The 20,242-nt window shown below is 42.7% G+C and overlaps 2 protein-coding genes across 2 annotated transcripts; one reads left to right on the forward strand and one right to left on the reverse strand.

The window, feature by feature from the left end:
• The first annotated feature begins 750 nt into the window (after positions 1-750).
• chordc1b (cysteine and histidine-rich domain (CHORD) containing 1b) lies at positions 751-13,212 on the forward strand. The gene is made up of 11 exons (XM_034099688.2): positions 751-992; positions 5,107-5,156; positions 5,234-5,290; positions 5,439-5,593; positions 8,079-8,179; positions 8,475-8,533; positions 9,935-10,005; positions 11,037-11,142; positions 11,307-11,426; positions 11,534-11,596; positions 11,947-13,212. The coding sequence occupies exons 1-11, from the start codon at positions 929-931 to the stop codon at positions 12,118-12,120; spliced, it is 1,020 nt and encodes a 339-aa protein (XP_033955579.1). The 5' UTR covers positions 751-928; the 3' UTR covers positions 12,121-13,212.
• Positions 13,213-15,798: 2,586 nt separating this feature from the next.
• On the reverse strand, positions 15,799-18,669 carry LOC117458840 (tyrosinase-like). Its single transcript, XM_034099512.1, has 5 exons — positions 17,837-18,669; positions 16,870-17,086; positions 16,575-16,722; positions 16,316-16,497; positions 15,799-16,093 (listed from the first exon to the last, which is right to left on the reverse strand). The coding sequence occupies exons 1-5, from the start codon at positions 18,656-18,658 to the stop codon at positions 15,834-15,836; spliced, it is 1,629 nt and encodes a 542-aa protein (XP_033955403.1). The 5' UTR covers positions 18,659-18,669; the 3' UTR covers positions 15,799-15,833.
• Between the last annotated feature and the right edge of the window lie 1,573 nt (positions 18,670-20,242).

Raw genomic sequence — 20,242 nt, forward strand, 5'->3', positions numbered from 1 at the left:
CGCATGTTCTTGATAATTGTACAACTTCAACAGAAACTAAATTAAAAAAAGAAAGCCTGGTGATATGACATATGCCCATTTACAGATTCAAGGACATACATTTAAATCAGCAACAAAAGGGCTAGGCTGTCATAATCCAACGACTCAAATTAAAATTCCCGAGGCAGACTGTCCCGGGAGATATTGGGGTGCATTTATCGGCTCCCATGTTGATGCAGATGCGATGGAGCTTGCCTCCGTGCACAATCCACGACTTTACAAAGCTACAGGCTGAAGCCACAATCTATATCTTTAATAACTACACATACTTCACTCACACAACGCAGCGTGTCCTACCTTTACGAAACAGCGGTAATCAGTGAAAGTAAATCATTTCCCATCCTCTCTCCGACAGTCCTTCACAAAAAACAAAGGCAAAACGCACGAAACAGTCGCTCTGAAGTCAGAATACTCGAAACGGAACATTCATGAGCACATCCCGACAGGCAGTTGTCTACTAGGCTGCAGCCATCCTCGTAAAACTAAATAGGCTATTGTCCCAGTTTCATGCACCTGACTAATGTAACCCTGGGTGCAGGGGGCTACTCCGGCTTTATCTGCAATAGTTAACACAAAACACACGCTAAAACAGCCCGGTGTCATTTGCTGGTTGATGTTAAGTTCCGAGAATAAAGTAGTATAAAGAACATGTCGCTTTACGCAAGTTGTGAAGCAGTCAGCATCAGTTGTCGCTTCAGTGGGACTACAGAGCGCTCACTGGATAGAGGTGGCGGGTTGGGCAAGCTCCGATCTTTACCGAGTGGAGCCGAGAACTTCCGGAAGTGGAATGCAGTCCACAAACGGCTAGGGCACTGTTTCCCACACTCACGAGCCGTATAGTGGTTAGTTAAACATCTGGGCACCGGTAAAACTTCTTCCACCCGGCACCATGTCCGTTTTGTGTTATAATAAGGGATGTGGACAGCAGTTTGATCCAGAAAATAACCCAGAAGGTGAGTAGTATCTTAGTTAACGTGCACTGCCCCGTGCCAGTGTGTTAGCAAGCTAACCTCTGATCATTCTGGAAATTTCTACAGCGAGAAGGCCTGCTGGGCCCATGTAGCTAACCTGAGGTGACTGAAACAGACTGGACCCAACACAGTTACTACTTCATTCATTTGCATTGCTGTAACCGATATCTCAGGAAGCTAGTAGCATGTGGTCCTGCATAGATGATGTGGCTATTCACGATGTTGTTAGCATGTTAAGCTCATGTGATTAGCAGGTTAAGTTAGAAATGAACGTTAGACTTCCAGAAAGCATTGTCCCAGACAGGATATACAGTACACCGGTGTTTGAACAACAAGCTGTCTATACATAGCATATTTCCATCGCTATCCCACAAAACACGTGTTATTGCCAAGACAGCGAAATGTTTTTTTCTAAAACTTTATAGACAGTGGGGAGGGAATCTGAGAGAGCCATCAACAGTGAGGCTTTTAAAGGAAGCTAACTTCACGTCTGTGTTTTTAGAAACATTTACTAAATTACTTGTTTTTTAACAGCTTTAAGAGCTGTCTATCACCTTCATAATTAGTCTCGTAATGCTAACGCAACACTGCAACATATTAGGGAACTAAAGACAACAGTAGCACCAGAGAAATAGTTTTCCTCTGAACTCGACCTGCCTCCCATACACTATGATGTACCTAAAAACAATACATTTTAAATCTTATGTAGGTTTTCTTCTAGGTGTGTGTAACTGCAAACCTCATATGTTTGCCATCTCTGACCATCAGCATGCAACGATGCAAAACTAGGAGCATATAATATGTAAAAATCCTATAAGAGATGTAAAGTTGTAAGAGCATCCCTCAAGATAATGTTATTTGTGAAGCCAACTCATTCTTAGGGAATACGCTTTGAAGTCAAAGTATATTTTGAACCCACACTGTCTGGGGGCCTCATTTAGAAATCAGGACATTTGACAAATGCCGTCAGGATGAGTTTACAGTGAGTATTCTTCATTGAAACAGAGGCCAAAGCCTTGAGTTAATGTAACACAAATAAATGTTAAACACCGCTCATCATCATGAGTAAAACTAATTATTTCGATCTCATTGCATTTTGTCATGTTTTAGGTCATGGTTGAGTTGGTGTTTACAGGTTTGGCACATAGTTAATGGCTAAAATTGTCCTTTTTAACGTGAGAAAAGGCATATTTGTGGTACTTAATTCTTCACACATTTGGCAGCAATGTATCAGCATAAATGATTCCATTGCTGTTCTCTTAAAGGTCCCATGTCATGCTTTTATTACCCGTCCCCTTGTGTGTTATGTAGCTTGTTCTGCATGTAAACGGTCTGCAAAGTCACAAACCCTCAAAGTACACCCTGAAGCGAGTAAAACTCTAACACAGAAAATACCTGTCTATGCTGCCCCAGAACGCCTCGTTGGAGATTTCTCTTTTTCCATTTCTTTCTTCCTGAGTATGGTGACGTGACCATGCCAGGGTCCAAATGGAGCAGAGTTTCCGTTATAATTTTTTCTTTTTTAACATGTCCGTTAAAGTTGAAATCTTCAGTACAAAATGAGAAAAGTCTTAAAGGTCTTCTTTGTTATTTATTGAGCTTTAAAACAAATTGATATGATTCGATATTAAACAAACTAATTATAGTAGATTAACTACATTATTCGAAAGTGTACAGTAACTTATAATCAGAGATGGGGTCGTTACTAAAAAAAAGTAATATATTACATATTACTTTAAAAAAATAAATAATATATTACACTACTTCGTTACTCTCTACATAAAGTCACTCGTTACTTTACTCGCAGGGCCGGCCCGCCCCTCCCTGCAGGCAGATCACGCAGACTGCTAGAGTTTCAAATGTTCTCTTTAGTTCAGTTTCCATAAGACTGATCCAGATCCTGAATGTTTTCCTATCTGACCGTGGCTGTCCTCTGTCTCCTGCTATCTGTATATTGTGCGCAGTCTATCTCTGCTCACGCTGTTGCGTCGGCGTGTTCTCCTGCGTATTGGCCATGTGTTGCACTGGAGCCAGACTGGAGCACACCGCAAAGACTTCAGCCGAGCACGTACGAACTGCGCATGCGTGAGTGGCAATAACTCTCCTTACCAGCAGGTGGCGGTAGTGTGTATTCGTCATCCAAAACAGGCAACAACCGGAAAACAGAGCAGAAGAACAGACTATGTGATATAAACAAACAACAAATAGCTGTGCGTTAGCTTCACCTTAGCATGTGTTCTTTGCAGGTGTTTGTTGAGGTTTGATTATGATTGATTTTTAGTAAGTAACAAAGTAACGCGTGTCGGAGCAATGTCAGTAACTGTAGTGTGATTACTGAATTCTAAAAGTAGTGCGTTACACTACTCCGTTACCGACAAAAGTAATATTATTACAGTAACGCGTTACAGCCAACTCTGCTTATAATAACACGGGAATAATAAACGGAGCGCTCTCCCTCTCCTGACAGCCCGTCAGTATCATGCAGCTTGCGGATCCAGTAATGAGTGACCCAACAGTAAAACTAAACGTATCTATAACTAGTGTCGGTAGTTTGAGAGGTAAGTAAAATAGCTAAGTGTGATTTTCTAACATGAAGTGTGTTTTCTTCCGCTCACCTCGGCATGTGATCATGCAGAGCTGCGTGTCGTCTCGTCAGCAGCAGCTGATCTCTCTCTCCTGTCAGATTAGACTTCACTGGCGTTTATGTCCATATGGATCTGATCTAGCTAGTTCTAGCTAATGATAGGACTACCTGCTTATCAAGACACCTAAACAATAAAAGTCGCTATGATACCGGGTGAGGCCGCAAAGTATAGCGCAGCATTATGCATTTGTTTACATGCCCACCGGAACCCCGAGGCATTACCAACAGATCAACCCATACGGGACATCTCTTTCTCAGCCTGAACTCAGCCTGAGACAGCGATACACCGCGAAACTCAGCCTGAACTCAGCCTGAGCACTCACTGTGTGTGTGTGTGTGTGTGTGTGTGTGTGTGTGTGTGTGTGTGTGTGTGTGTGTGTGTGTGTGTGTGTGTGTGTGTGTGTGTGTGTGTGTGTGTGTGTGTGTGTGTGTGTGTGTGTGTGTGTGTGTGTGTGTGTGTGTGTGTGTGTGTGTGTGTGTGTGTGTGTGTGTGTGTGTGTGTGTGTGTGTGTGTGTGTGTGTGTGTGTGTGTGTGTGTGTGTGTGTGTGTGTGTGTGTGTGTGTGTGTGTGTGTGTGTGTGTGTGTGTGTGTGTGTGTGTGTGTGTGTGTGTGTGTGTGTGTGTGTGTGTGTGTGTGTGTGTGTGTGTGTGTGTGTGTGTGTGTGTGTGTGTGTTCTCAGACTGAGTTCAGGCTGAGTTTCGCGGTGTCTCGCTGTCTCGAAGACCCCACGCAGCAACCAGGAAACGACCCCAGTAATCTACTTGGTATACACTGTCCGCAGCAGCGAGCCCTGCAATGTCCCGCCAACACGGAACCCAGACCCCACGCCGCATTCTCATCTGTTTCTCATTTCTGGTGGCATTGCGGTCTATTTTTTTTTAAATCCTCTGGAGCTGTGGATTATTGTTTTCGATTAATGCATCAGTGTTTCTTAGGGTCAAAAACACTAAACTTAAAATGAAAGCGTTTAGTTCATTTAATAAAAGAGCACATGTTCAATGTGAAAAATGACAGATATAGATTAGTTGCAATTTGGTAATATATATATATATATATATATATTTTTTTTTTTAAACACCTTGAATTTCAGGGGGGGCTCCGTTGGTGTGGTGCAGCGCCCCTCCAAGACAATGGTAGGGGAAACACTGGGAGGTGTGATGAGGTCTTTGGATTAACTCTCCTGGCACTGGATAAGATGAAAGGAGGTGGGTGGGGAGGAGGCGGGCGGCAGCATGAAAACCTGAAATCACAGCTGACTGCAGGAGAGAGGAGAACCATTTTAAAGTTTGGCTGCAGCACAGTGATTGGCTGCTGGTGAATGTAATGGGTTATAGACAACGCCCGTAATGAGCTGATTATATGCAGCTGCGGAGTGAATGTATATATACCCAGTCTTCCTGAAAGAACTTGCGCTGAGCTTCATTTAATCAAAGCTGTGTTTCATCTCACAGATGGCTGCACCCATCACCCAGGAATCCCAGTATTCCATGATGCATTGAAGGTAAAACCGTTGAAAATGCACAGATTCCTTGTGTTTTGGTGTATGGTCCAATCTAATGTCTGTCTGACTTCCTCCAGGGATGGTCCTGCTGCAAGAAAAGAACCACTGACTTCTCAGACTTTCTCAACATTGTTGTAAGTTTAAAAGTCTCAGATTGAATCCATACTTCAAATCCTCCATGGACATGTTTCCATTGCCTCCGTTTTCACAAGCGTTGACTTCCACCTTTGCTGTGGCCACATTGTCCCGAGCACTCATTGTTTGTGACTGTCTCCTCCACAGGGCTGTACAAACAGTTCCCACAACAAGGAGAAGCCCCCTGAGCCGGAGAAACCAGATGTGACATCGTCAGGAGAAAAGAAAGATATAGACGACCCAAAGTTCAATGAGTTCATCATTTCCGCACCAAAGCCTCATGAGTCGATACGCAGACCAAGGTATCACAGTTTGCATACATAGCTTTTTCTATTGTAATCAATATCATGGGAATACCCTAAGGCCTAAGCTCTTATTATCTGTGCAAGAAACTCTTATAAGACAGGAACATGACAAGAAGGACACGTTTATTTTCTATTGTAATCAATATCATGGGAATACCCTAAGCTCTTATTATCTGTGCAAGAAACTCTTATAAGACAGGAACATGACAAGAAGGACACGTTTATTTTCTATTTAGTACATCAGCAGGGCTTTCAGTTTAACTCTATATCCCTATAAAGTACCTCATAAAGACACCGAGATCTTGGAGAACTCCCTAGTCAAATATATGCTGTAATTTATTTAAGCATTACATTGCCTGGTGATTGAACGGCGAGGACTTTTGTTCTGGAAACTGCTCAGAAACCTCCTCATTGCTAATATTCTTATACTTTCCACGCTGATAATAGCAGCAATTTAATTTTTGTTTGACAAGTGACTCAAACGCATAAAAAGATGGGTAGCATTATAGGTATTAAACCAGCCTGAATTCTAATGATCCACAGGATAGTCAGAGGCGTCCTCTCTGCTCTTTGACCATGAATACTTCTCGCTAGGATTGAATAAGCGATTATATGACTGAATAAATTGTTAAACTACTTTCAAGTTTTGTCTTGGTCTTCGTACCAGAGACCTGATTTTGAAGAGGGCTACTGATAATGTAACCCTTGTAAATGACATTACCCCAATCATAAAATAATAAGAAACACCTTTGGCCCAAGTTCAACGTTTCCGCAAGGGGGCGTCTTGCCGTCATTTGCCCTTATTCAGCGCGGAACGCCCTGAGCTCGAGCCGAGGGCGTCCAAAAAATAATAATAATTCGAGAGAAAATTGAAAGTTTTTATCGCTTGAAATTACGAAAAGGCACCGGTTCGCAACCGAGTGTGAAGCGGCTGGGATGAGGATCAGCACCTCCAAATCTGAGGCCATGGTTCTCAGCAGGAAACTGATGGACTGTCCACTCCAAGTAGGGAATGAGTCCTTACCCCAAGTGAAGGAGTTCAAGTATCTCAGGGTCTTGTTCTCGAGTGAGGGAACAATGGAGCGTAAGATGGGCCGGAGAATCGGAGCGGTACTGCAGTCGCTTTACCGCACCATTGTGATGAAAAGGGAGCTGAGCCAGAAGGCAAAGCTCTCTGTCTACCGGGCCATTTTCGTTCCTACCCTCACCTATGGTCATGAAGGATGGGTCATGACCGAAAGAACGAGATCGCGGATACAAGTGGCCGAGATGGGTTTCCTCCGCCGGGTGGCCGGTGTCTCCCTTAGGGATAAGGTGAGAAGTTCGGTCATCAGGGAGGGACTCGGAGTTGAGCCGCTCCTCCTTCGCGTCGAAAGAAGCCAGTTGAGGTGGTTCGGGCACCTAGTTAGGATGCCACCTGGGCGCCTCCCTAGGGAGGTGTTCCAGGCACGTCCAGCTGGGAAGAGACCAAGGGGTAGACCTAGGACCAGGTGGAGGGATTATATCTCTTCGCTGGCCTGGGAGCGCCTTGGGATCCCCCAGTCAGAGCTGGTTGATGTCGCCAGGGAAAAGAAAGTTTGGGGCTCTCTGCTGGAACTGCTACCCCCGCGACCCGACCACGGATAAGCGGGAGAAGATGGATGGATGGATGGATTTCGAAAAGGAAAAGGGACATGGACATCCCTCTGTTGGAGGGGCAAAGGAGTCTGGTGGGATTATGTTTGCCGCCAGCAAAGCGTGTTCCTGTGACGGAAAGTGTACTTGACGGGGGGGTGCTAGTGGAGCACGCGGGTGAACTGCGAGCGCCGGCTCACTAAAAAAAGCCGGAATTCCTATCACTAATACGTAAAGAGATCAGTGTTTCCCACAGAATTTGATTCTATTTGTGGGGGCACCGCACCCCCCCCAAAGTTCCCTTAACATACAGCAGATAACAACAGATAATACATGCGAGTTCATGGCTACTGTAGACAACGTTCTTGTTGCTCTGTGTTGCGTTATGAATGAGTGAGACACACCAGAGTTGAGGATCTCTGGGGTTTATTCTCCCAAAAATATAATTTACAATTTAGGCATTTAGCAGACGCCTTATTCCAAAGCGACTTACAATGACCAATTACAGGGACATTCTCCCTGGAGTAACTGAGGGCTAAGTGCCTTACTCAAGGGCATACGAGTAGTGGTGTTCCAGGCAGGATTTGAACTCGCAACCTTCCGATCATCAGCCCACCTCACTAACCATTAGACCACAACAAAAATAAAAAATATTTTTTTTTCTTTTTTATGAGATCCATTTGTGGCGGACGATATTTATTTGTGCCGGCCCACAAATAAATCAATGTATGGGAAACACTAGAGATAGTAACTATCCCCCCCCCCCCCCCACTCTCAGGGTGGACGCCCTCTCAGCCCTGGTCTGGCGGAAACACTGCCCAAGTTTGTTGTTAATGTGTCCTACCTAATAAATGTGTTACTGTTACAGTGCTGATGAGCCGATGGGGAGGATGCCGCACAAAGTCTCTTCATCTCTGAAGCAGGCTTTGGAGAAGCTAAAGCTTACTGAAAATGCAGAAGAGAAGAAAGGTAAGAACTGAACTTCACCTTAACCTCTGTCTCTTGTTATCTCATCAGTGATTCTGTTTGGCCCGTTTACATCCATTACCATAGGCTTCTTGTTACAGTAGACAGGAAGGTCATGTTGACAAGGGACGTTAATGGATGTCCTGTGGGAATTTGCCCAAACCTGAGTCTTTCACATTGTGGCGTTCGAGTTAAAGCTGGCAGGGACAACACATCACAACCGTGGATACACTTTTTTAAACCTCTTCAAAGCTTCTAAATCAATTCATTGTCTCTCTTTCTGTCTCTGTCTTTCTAGAGGAAGATAATGACGAGGTCAAGATTGGAACACCCTGTAAGAATGCAGGATGTACTAAAGTAAGTGAATGTTTTTGATGTACACGGGAGGAAAATGGTATAAATGATTATGGTGTTAAACATTGTACAACCCAACATGAGTGATTTGAAACTTTTAAATGCTGCCAAGACAAAGCTCATGATATTCTCGAAAGCAAAACCCAAGGTCTTGAACCTTCCTCCTATCACCACCTTGCATGGGTCGGAGGCTGAATCTGTGTTGCAGTATAAGTATTTTGGAATTATAATTGACAATTTGCTTTCTTTTAAACCACACATTGTGGAACTCTTGAAATAATTAAGAATAAAATGAGGTTTTTTCTTTAGATACAAGTCCTGTTTTTCCTATGAGGCCAAAAAGAGACTAGTGTCTGCAACCTTTCTGTCTGTGCTGGATTATGGAGATGTGGTTTATATGAATACATCTTCAAGTTCCCAGTGGCTTCACTCGCTGGATACCGTCTACCACGGAGCACTGAGATTCATCACAAACCTCAAACCCTTGACGCACCACTGCAATCTATACACTCGTGTTGGATGGTCTTCCCTGACCATGCGTAGACTGAAACATTGGCACATCCTTATATATAAGGCTATTCTTGGTGCTCTCCCCCCTTATCTAAGGATGTACATAAACAGAAAACTATTTAATATACATACCTCTGTAGAGATTTGGCAACAGCAGCTCAAACGTTTCAAGTTATTTGGCTTCATGCTAAAACTGTGGATTCTGTTAAATAAAGTTTCCGCATTTCGTGATTTGAAAGCTAATTGTAATTTGCATCATGAAAACATAAACCAATCATGGTGAATTATGTCATGTCAAATGAGCTAAGGCAAAATTGATTTAAAAAAAAAAAAAAAAAGTGTCTTCCATGTTTGCTCAAGCTAATCTGTTCTGTCAAAGCAGAAACCACACATGCATTTTAAGTAAAGTTGCATTAACATCTTTTACAAAAGCTTGGAGCATGACTTTAATGCTTTCATTTTATCCATGTATTTTTTCTTTTAATGTTTATTTTATTAGCTTTTCTTTTTAATGACTGATTTTAAATGCCATTTTCTTAATGTCTTTCATTTTTTGTAAAGCACTTTGAATTGCCTTGTGTTGAAAAGTGCTATATAAATAAACTTGCCTTGCCTTTAATGATTTACATAAATTGTGCTTCAACTGATGTGATTGAAAGCCATGAGATGTTCTCCCAAGGGGCGCCTGCCTATCGTTGATAAGTCAATAAGGGTCTTTTTGTCGAGGTGAAATCAGGACATTGAAACTTTTCCAAAGTCTTCATTGGAAAACAAAATACTGTACAACTCCATCCCATAACTATATTTGCTATACAATCAAGCCCTATTTTTATTTGTGTCAACAATAGCAATCTGCTTAATTCTTTTGATCCTCACTTTTGTTGTCGTCTTTAGAGCTTTGATGGACCTGCAAGCGATTCGGAAGAGTGCTCATACCACTCGGGATTTCCTATCTTCCACGAAGGGTTAGTATTTCCATCACAGCACTTCACTGTATTGACATGGAATAGTGCATATGTGACCCGCTATATCGAAATCAGTCGGAAGTCGCAACGGCTCATTTCAAAATAAACGTGGATTTGCGTTTTCGGGGTTCGGTGTTTTGTTTGATTTTAAATAAACAAAGTCTTGGCTTTCAGAATATGAAACTTTTATTTCCAAAATCACACGATAAATACATTTTTGAAGCTTGTAAAGAGAAGATGACGGCTCTCTCTCGCACCCTGCTGTTCCGCAGTGCCGCCCCCCCTCCCTCCGGCTGACATTATGAATGCAAGGCGTAGTAATCATAGATAACACGGCAGGGTCCGGGACAGTTTGTTTTCATCTGATTTCAATTAAACAAAGTCTTGGCTTTCAGAATATTAAACTTGTTTCGGCAAATTCAGATGATATATACAACTTTGAAGCTTCGGCATAATTACAAGCGGAGAACGGAGTAACTTGACATCACAGCAGGCAGAACAACATCCGGTGTTTCTCGTGAGGGTTTTCCCCGGGAAACAAACACAATACACACAAACGCAAAATTATACAAACACGTATACACACACACACTCGCGAGCTTCCTCCAGACCAGTAATCCAAACGAAAATATCTTCCCTCCGTAGTATTTTGATCATTTGCTAATAATCAATCAGATCGATGGATTCCAGAGAAGAGGAAACTTTGAAGGCCTTTTTCTCAAAATGATGACTCGTGACAGTCATTATATAATGTGACATATTTGGAGTACAACAACAAACATGATATCATTAGAAAGCTAGGAATCTCCTCTTTCCAGCAGTATATGCAACTCAAAATGTGTCTTCGGGTCAATGCGACTGAGTGATTTCGATGGAGCAGGTCACATATTCTCTCTCAACTGTAAAAGAAGCATGAGGATTAACACTAGTATTTTCCTGTTGTCTTCTTGTTAGTCTTTTTCACTTTTTCTCTTGAGCGACAAGTAATTGACAGCTAAAAACCCAACGGGTGTCTATTCCTGCATCTTCAGGATGAAATACTGGAGCTGCTGTAAGAGGAAAACCTCCGACTTTAACACCTTCCTTTCTCAAGAGGGCTGTACCACGGGAGAACATCTATGGAGGAAAAAAGATGAGGTAGGTGCCGGTTTGACAGCAAGTGATCATTCATGTATGTGTGTCCTGATGAGAGAGCCTCAGCTGTGACTCCATCTAGTGGTGTGTGGTAAACACTTGCATGGTGGAGACACTGCGTTGGTTCAGCTTGACTTTGTTTAAAATGTTGTGAAATCTCCACGCAGGGTAACAAAGTGGTTCCATGTCGGTTTGACTGGCACCAGACGGGGATGCAGGTCATCGTCTCCATCTACGCCAAGAATGGCATCCCAGAGTTGAGCTACGTGGAGGCTAACAGCACCACGGTGAGGGATTATTAGATTGTAGAGACTACAATATGATTTCTGTCCATAGCTTGTTTTTGTGTTTGTGGTCTTCTCAACCTAATGTTTATTTATGTTTTCTCCTTCAGATCGACATCCATGTTATATTTGAGGGAGAGAAGGAATTTTTGCAGAAAATCAGCTTGTGGGGAGTAAGTACAGCATTACTTACAAACTGATATAAAGTCTTTGATATATGCAGGTTTGAATACATACACTTTTGTGCAGCATTGCACATACAGCAATACATCATAGTTTCATTCATGAATATATGTCATATTCATATATATATATATATATATATATATATACCACTGATTACCAATATAAATCTTTGCTGTCAGGCTACAAAGGAGCAGTACTTTAAAAATACAATTCCTCCCGTGTGTATTCCACCGGTTTAACATGACGTGAAACTCCTCAGAGCTCCGTTCAGTGTATCTGTGATCACCCTATATCAGAGCAGAAAGCATATCCGTTACATTTCCTTGTTTTCTTTTAGGTTATAGACGTGAGTAAAAGCGTAGTGAACATGATGGCCTCCAAAATCGAGATAGCCATGAAGAAATCTGAGCCCTTGACATGGGCACGCCTTGACCTTCCTCCACCGGCCCCACCCAAAGAGGAAATAAAGGAAAAAGAGGAGACTGATAGCGAGGAGGAAGATGATGAATGACGAGGTATTACATTACAAACATGGTGCGTTCCTTTAGCTGAATCCAAGGCATTCCTTACCTCTCTTTTGCTGTCATGGACTATTGGCCTCTGCTCTTCAACAGCGTTCCCCTTTCATTGTTATTTGTCAACAAACTTGATTTTGCCGGTTCTTCTTGAGTTGTTGTCCTTTGTATTGCTCAATATAAATGTTGGAATGCTTAGGAATCTGCAACATTTGTTTACAAAATGTTTCCACTAAAGGGTTACACTTGGTAATTGCACTGAAATTCCCTGGGGATTACTACCACACAGTAAGATAAGAGTCGAGTGTGACTATGCTTAAGTCAGTTCTCTATTCCCACGATGTATGTTAAAAGATTCATTCCATCCCATCATTTCATATCTTTAATGATTGCATTGTTTGTCCACCAGAATCACTTCTGACTGATGCAGTGCTCATAGATATGTTCCCATAACAATGAAGCAGCTCCATGTAGGCTAAGCAGGAAGTGTTGATCTCCAAGACACTTGTTTAATATGAATAAATTGTGTTTAAAAGAAATACAACAGCTAATTGGGACCCTTAAACTTACAAATTAAGATGTGCTCCTACTACCCCCTTTCATTCACATCACAAAGTGTATTTTTTACCATGATTATACCTAATGTATATTTGTACAAGTTTTGCTTCGAAATGATCAATGCTGTCTTCAATTGATTTCTTGTTAAAGCAACACATCGCAGTTTGTATATTGATAATGTACTATTAGAGAATGCTAATTGAATACAAAGTATTTTTCAGCAAAGTAGTGTATTGTTCAAAATGCTATGCTAGAGAGCACATCTCAGATTGGGTTGAATGAAAATATGACGTATGGGTAAAAATGATTAGAGAACCAATTTACCAAAAATAAACATTTGTGTTGAACTTTTGAAATGGGGTTGATGTGTGCGATAGATTATATCCCAATGTAAATATTTCTTAGAAACGGTATAAGCAGAGGAAGTTTTGCGGAGGGGCATTAATGCCATGTTTTTCCATCAGTTGTGACCTCTGATTTTGTTTAACTATTATATGCTTTGGGGTTGGAATATTAAACCATGTCCCAGATGTAAAGATGTCTGTCCTCTTTCCAGAAGCACGTCTCGCAACACAAACAAAAATCTATTTAATCAATCAATCAATGTTTATTTATATAGCCCAATATCACAAATGTTACATTTGTCTCAGTGGACAGTGTGTACAGAATATCAGTATGACAATACGACACCCTCTGTCCTTAGACCCTCACATCGTACAAGGAAAAACTTCCAGAGAAAACCCACAGTTTAAAGGGAACATGGGAGAAACCTCAGGGAGAGCAACAGAGGAGGGACCCCTCTCCCAGGACGGACAGACGTGCAATAGATGCCGTGTGTCAATTTAATTGTCAATTAAAATGTGATTTGTCAGCTCCCAATGATAATGAAAGAAAGTCCCCCGAGGCTTTTGTAAATGCTTCTAAGGATTCTGGGATTCTAACTCTGAATGGAAGTGGGATACATGTTGGATTTATTTACTCCATAATAAATGCCCACTTTGGTACCACTTTACAATAAGACTACCCTTAGAAAGGGTTTACGAATAGTTTGTAATTCATTTATTAATTGGGTTGTGAACTCTTTATAAATCATAAGCTTTTATAAGACATGAGATAAACAGGGCAACTGACCGGTTGCTTGCCAAATAGTGAGCCCACATTTATCTGTACTGCTAAGCCTTATATTGGCTACTTAGCTTACTTCGTCTTATTCATCAGCCAGCATCCTTGGTATCTGTTTTTCACGGAGTTGATTCTCGCGAAGTAACGGAGCGTCCAGCTTGGAGCTGGGCGTGTCTGTAGCTTGGGGATTTTATTCAAGCAACGCGACCAACAACCAATCACATGAATCTCCCGCCCCCGACATACAAAGCAAAAAACCCCGGGGATTTTATGGGAGCAATATATATATAAATATATATAAACTCCCCAAACAGGCGAAAACCTACCAGTTTCCCCCACTGTCTCTGCCACCTCCCTCCATGCCTGGTTCCTCCGGTTTGTATCCCGGTAGGTGAAGAGGGTCTGGTCATACAAAACCGGGTGATTTGCTCCGGCGATAATTAGTTTCTCCTCCAACTTTTTTTGGAATATAGAAATGAACGGCGGGATATCTCTCCCAGCTTAGACGCGGTTTGATTGGCTACGGCTTGAGCTGTCAGATTTTCCGAAACGGGATTTGATTGGCCGGCGCTGGCTATGCCGGAGACGGCGGAGACGGACAGCTATGCTACCCACAATTCAGTTCGGCGAAAAAGCGAGGCAACGTGACGTCACCCCATTCAAAGTGAATGGGCAGACTGGAGTTGTCGACGCTGTAGTGTGGACGGCGTGCGTTGACGCTTCCCCATTCACTTTGAATGGGGTGACGTCACTTTTAGCCGAAATGCTTCGTGGGAAGCGACGTGGAGCGTAGCTGGCGTGTCTCGCTGCAAAAGTTGAGCAATGTTCAACTTTTGACGCCTCGGCGAGGCGTCAGCCAATCGAATCATATGCCAGTACAAGCTCTAGCCAATCAAACCGCTGCTTGTGTGTCAGGGGCGGGAGATTCATGTGATTGGTTGTTGGTCGAGTGTCAGACACGCCCGCCGGCAAGCGTCAACGCACGCCGCTGTGTGGACGGGCCGTAACCCAGCAGCTTCAGAAGAAACTTCCACCGCTTCCAACGCTTCTCTGCCCATTGACTTTGAATGGGGATGACGTCACTTTGCCTCGCTTTTCGCCGAACTGCATTGTGGGGGAGCAAAGCGAAGATTTCCAGGATGTCCAGGATCTCCAGGATTCAAAGGTTGAGCAATGTTCAACTTTTGAAGCTGAGCTGGAAGCGCCAGCCAATCAAACACGTTTATGCAAATCTGACAGTAGAAGCGCTAGCCAATCAAACCGCGTGTAAGCAGGGAGAACCAGACCGTTCATTTCCTCATATTCCAAACGAGAAATTACGGTAGCAAATCACCCGGTTCTTTACGACCAGAACTATTAACGGGATACAAACCGGAGGAACCAGGCATGGAGGGAGGTGGCAGAGACAGTGGGTGAAACTGGTAGGTTTTCGCCTGTTTGGGGAGTTTATATTGCTCGCATAAAATCCCCGCATAAAATTTGCTTTGTATGTCGGGGGCGGGAGATTCATGTGATTGGTTGTTGGTCGCAAAAAATCCCCAAGCTGTCAGACACGTCCAGCTCCAAGATTTTCAAGATTTTTGAAAAGCTGCTGGAGCCTGTGTTGATCTATGAAAACGATGTTACAACTGGTTTATAAATGGTTCTTAAAGGTCCTGTCATGGCCATTTCTACTGATCATAATTCCATTGTTGAGGTCTACTAAAATACATTTATATTGTGCAATATTCCAAACTCACATTGGTTTCTCATACCGCATCTCTGTATAGTATGTGTATTCACTCTCTGTCCTAAACGGCTTGTTGGAGCTCCTACCCCCCCCCCCCCCTCACAGAAAGTTGTGTGAGGAATATGAATGCCTCTTAATAACAAACTTAAATTTGTTTTACGCTTTAATACAGTTTAAATACATTGCCGGTAACAAAGATTGCAATGCTAATTTCAATAAGCCAATATAACATATCATTCACAGTGCTTTGATATTAAAATGCATGGATGCATGCGTCAGAGCACAGGGTTGGCTGTGCCTTCAGATAGCTGTTTGGTAGTTATGGTGTTTGGCTTCTTCATTGCCCCTGATAAGTAGCTCTCTCTCTGGGAGAGCAAATACGTTTCTCCACTTCCTCACGCTCAGCCAAGATGGCCCTCCATATCGCCGTTTTGCAGTTAAGACAGCAGCCGCTATGCTCACTGCTAAAATCCCTCCACAGACCCCTGCAACCAGCAGCCAGGGCCACACGTCCTGCAACACCTCCAGGTAAGGACCCATTGATTCTGCTAGCCTCTGGTCTGAAAAAAAAGATATAAGTAGTCACAGGAAAGTAGGGAAACGTTTATTCAAGTTAACCAGGGATAGTACAGTATGTAACCAAGCCTAAATTCTATTTTCCTTTACAATATCTTTCCTCTATAGTTGCAGGGGACATTTGAAAACAGAGATGATGGAAACCTATGTACTCCAAATGCAAATAGATGTTGAAAATAGAAAGCCTCTGTTTAGATTGAACTTACTATAATCTAGAAGGTATGAATATTCATATCCCAGATCCTTGCTGGAGATGAAGAAGTCTCTGTGTCTGTGGAGGGGCAGGAAGGGCACCATGTGGGCGTCGCCGTTGTGCCCTATAGGTGCATCAGAGTCTGGAAAATCTGATGGAGACGGCCTGTACCTCCTGAGCCACTGCTCGTAAATGCTTCCATAGACAAAGTGAATGATGTTGAGTGCAAGTGTACTCAAATATAAAAGGTGTGTCGTATGTGTGTGTCTCACCTGTCAACAAAAGCGTGGTGGAGAAGAAATATGGGGTCATTTGCTGAGCCCTGCACTGAAGACATGGATCCGTTCATGAACACATGGAGAGCAGCATGCAACCCCATTCGAGGACTGTTCCCTATTCCAGTCTGAGAGTCCCCGAATCCTGCAATAGTATTTACCGGTTAATTGGCACTTACAATGGTGACAGCAGCATCTTATAAACGTCAACAAATTATAATTAATATAACTTTATTGGGGGGGGGGGTTTGTGTCTGTGTTATTTATTTGTTTGAGGTCAAGCTTATCTGACCTTCCAGAGTGTTCCTGAAGCTCATGTTGGCACTGCGGTCCATGGCTCCGGTATCATAGTCGGTCAGACTGAGAGCGAACTCCACCTCTGCTGAAGTTGGTATTCGTTCAACCACGTTACGGTTGTGGTTTCCAGGGTTACGCCGCAATGGGCCTTCTTCTTCAGCATTACATAACACACCCCTGTTACTGTAGTCCTCTGCTCTGGAGCACAGCACCTGTTGATGGAGGCACTGGGTGTCATATTGCTGGGATGTTGCAAATGATATTTTTGCTTCTTGAAATTGGTTACTCTGAGTTTGAAAATGATCCTTATATTAGGTGTTCTTTGTAAGGTTGGTTGATGTCAAAGTATCCCGCTTCCAGACGAGAAGGAGGAAGGCAAAGTATGTTATAACCTTTTGATCAAAACAGATGTTTTTAAGCATTAATTCAAAAATAAGTTATCGATTTTGTGATGGACCAAAAATTAGTATGTAATGATCTTTAAGTAAAAATTTCTTAATGTGTTAAGATCAAAGCCAACTCTTTAGACGACTAAAACCTTTAATACTTTAACTGAAAAGTCCACTTAAAAGCCTATCCAATTTTAACTAAGCTCCTTATGCATAATAACATCCCTGTTTACATCACAATACTTACTTTTGCAATGGCTGTCTACCACAAATATATATTATTGTATTTATATTATCTATACTGTATGTTGTATTTTTCCCTATAGTTTAACTTTGCAATATTTTACATCTTGGATTCCCTTTTATGACACAAGTGATTTTTGTTGTATACATTGGCTAATTATTGAGCATTGTTTGTTAGATAGAGATCTGTAGACTATACCTCTTAGGCATAGCTTATTCATGAACTATCTTGAAACTGTATCACTGTAAGACATGAAAAACATGGAGAGAACACAGAACAAAACAAACGTTGTCACACCCAGACTGGAGAAGTATCTCAAATATGTTTACCGTCCAAGAAGAGAAGACTGAGCCTGGGCTGAGCAGACTGGGGTCATGAGGGCTCCGTTCCCCCATCAGCTCGTCTGTGCACACGTCACATCCCTGGGCATCTCTCCAGTCCCAGTACGGGATGGTGAAGCTCATGTCTCCGGTCAGCTTCCTGATCTCATGCTCCCAGTGCAGCAGGTACACACGGTGCCATGGGAGGAACCCCGGCGCCCAGTGGGCAAAGTCCACATCGGTCCACACATTCCCCGGGCCGCCGAGCAGCGCGTTACGGGACACGTAGTAATGCATCCACACAAACACATCATACGCAGACACATCAGCAAACATCGGGTTGGAGCCGTTTTCCATCTCCTGGTAGGTCCCGGTGACCACTACATAGTCCCGGCTGACCGTCTGCTTGACCAAGTTCAGGTAGGAAACAAACCTGGTCTTCTCGGCCCGGGACAGGTGCAATATGTTCCTCCTGACGGACTCTCTCCTCTCATTGCAGTCCACACCAAAGTATCCGAACTTACAGTCTGCGCAGTTGAAACCCATGAAGTTCCCCGCGCACTGGCAAGTCCGGTTGAAGAAAACCAATGGCCACTTTTCCCTGTCGTCCAATCCGGAGAAGGGGTACTGCGGCCCGTGAGGCCGGTCCGGCACCTCCACATCCTCGCAGGAACCCCGTCCCGAGGTGGCTCCACAGGGCGAGCCGTCCCCTCCCCAGGACGGGCAGCACTCCTTTGTGCGCAACACTTCCCGGGTTGCACAAAGACGGGGAAATTGTTGATATGACGGTACCAAACACAATACGAAACTAATAATTGCAAGTTGCCACATTTCAGCTAGGTTCTATTTTGAAGACTGCAAGTTGGAACGAATACACACATTGAATAAGGTCCAAGTGAATATTTCCCAAGCTTGAATTACCATGCACCCCCTCCTCTGTCGAGCCAGTCACATGCCGCTTAGCCTCAGGGTGAAGCTTACTTCATGAGGGGGCAATTAGAAGAAATGCAAACATCCCGAGACTTCAGCGAAACTACTTCCACTCGAGGCCCATATGTTGTAATAACAAAGATGGTACCGTTGTTTTCCGAGTCATGAGCGTAAACAGCCTAACCCATGATGTGGCCACACACACATAACCGCAGGCACATTATTCCTCAAATAAAGTAAACTGTTATGCCTGGCATTATAGGATGTAACTAATTACCATGATAAAACACGGACTACAGAGTGAATGAGGAGTTAAATAAAACACAGGGTATAGGTTCACAATGTGTAATTGCTTATTTGTATAAATAGTAGGCCTATGTTTTTTAATAATGTTGTTAAAGGCAAATCAATATCATCCACAAATGTATTATTTAACTTTAAACAGCCAACATTTTACACTGCAGTTAGGTATAAAGTATTGAACAATAAACCCCTGTCTGGATTCATAGTTTAAATGCCAAACTACCAAATGTCTTGTCTATTCATTTTGTTGGAAAGTGTTGCCAAAAATTATTTTAATCAAACAACATTTGTGTAAATGTCTTTGATTGTCTGTGTGGTCATATGACCTTACTTTCACTTCAGACGGATGACTTTAAAACAAATTATTCACTGAGAACAATCTGATAACACATGCTCAAAGCAAGCTGTTGCCTGTGGGAAGTATGTGATTTATTTGCATATCAACGCTATATCAGAAGATCGCTTTGATGGAGTTTGAGCTTTCCGAGTACTGCTGTCTCTCATGGCTCTCTCCACCTGAGAATATAACACTGTGTGTTTGTGCCCCCTGCTTGAGTTCAGTGATAGGGAACTCCTTGCATGTGATATAATGAATGAGCTTTCTTCACAGCCCCACCAGAGGGCCCCATCGGACTTCTTCCTATACTGATCTCTCTAATGACAGTTCACCAAAGCTACCTTCCTTTCTCTGTCTCCCCAGGCAACTAACAAACCTGATTTTTGCAGAGAGAAATCCATTCATTTGGCTCCTCGTAATTAATCCATGTAGAAAAATCCTCAAGCACATATTTGACCTCCATTTGATTAGACTTTCCAATCATCCTGTGAAAAGATTGTTGTTGGATATGCATCATTATTCATTTTCACTGTGCTAATTAACTGTGGCTGGATATGCTTTTGTTTATTTGGGGGCCTGCTGAAAGCCTTGATCATCCCTGCGTCTTACACCAGAAGCTTCTGGATTCACCTTTACATTGTGGAGGTGTTCTCATGTCTGATGAAGCTTCAGAAATGTAAATAAGTTATTTTGACTTTCTCTTCTGTAGATGGAATAATTATACCCTATAATTACACTAAACAACATTTTTGCTTTTGTTCTTACGGGGGTGTAACATTTAAAAATCAAAGCAGGATGTGATTCTTTATCAGTTGAAATGAAACCTGGCTATACTAAACTTAATA

Source organism: Pseudochaenichthys georgianus, chromosome 14, assembly GCF_902827115.2.
Source record: "Pseudochaenichthys georgianus chromosome 14, fPseGeo1.2, whole genome shotgun sequence".
Taxonomy (NCBI): Eukaryota; Metazoa; Chordata; class Actinopteri; order Perciformes; family Channichthyidae; genus Pseudochaenichthys; species Pseudochaenichthys georgianus.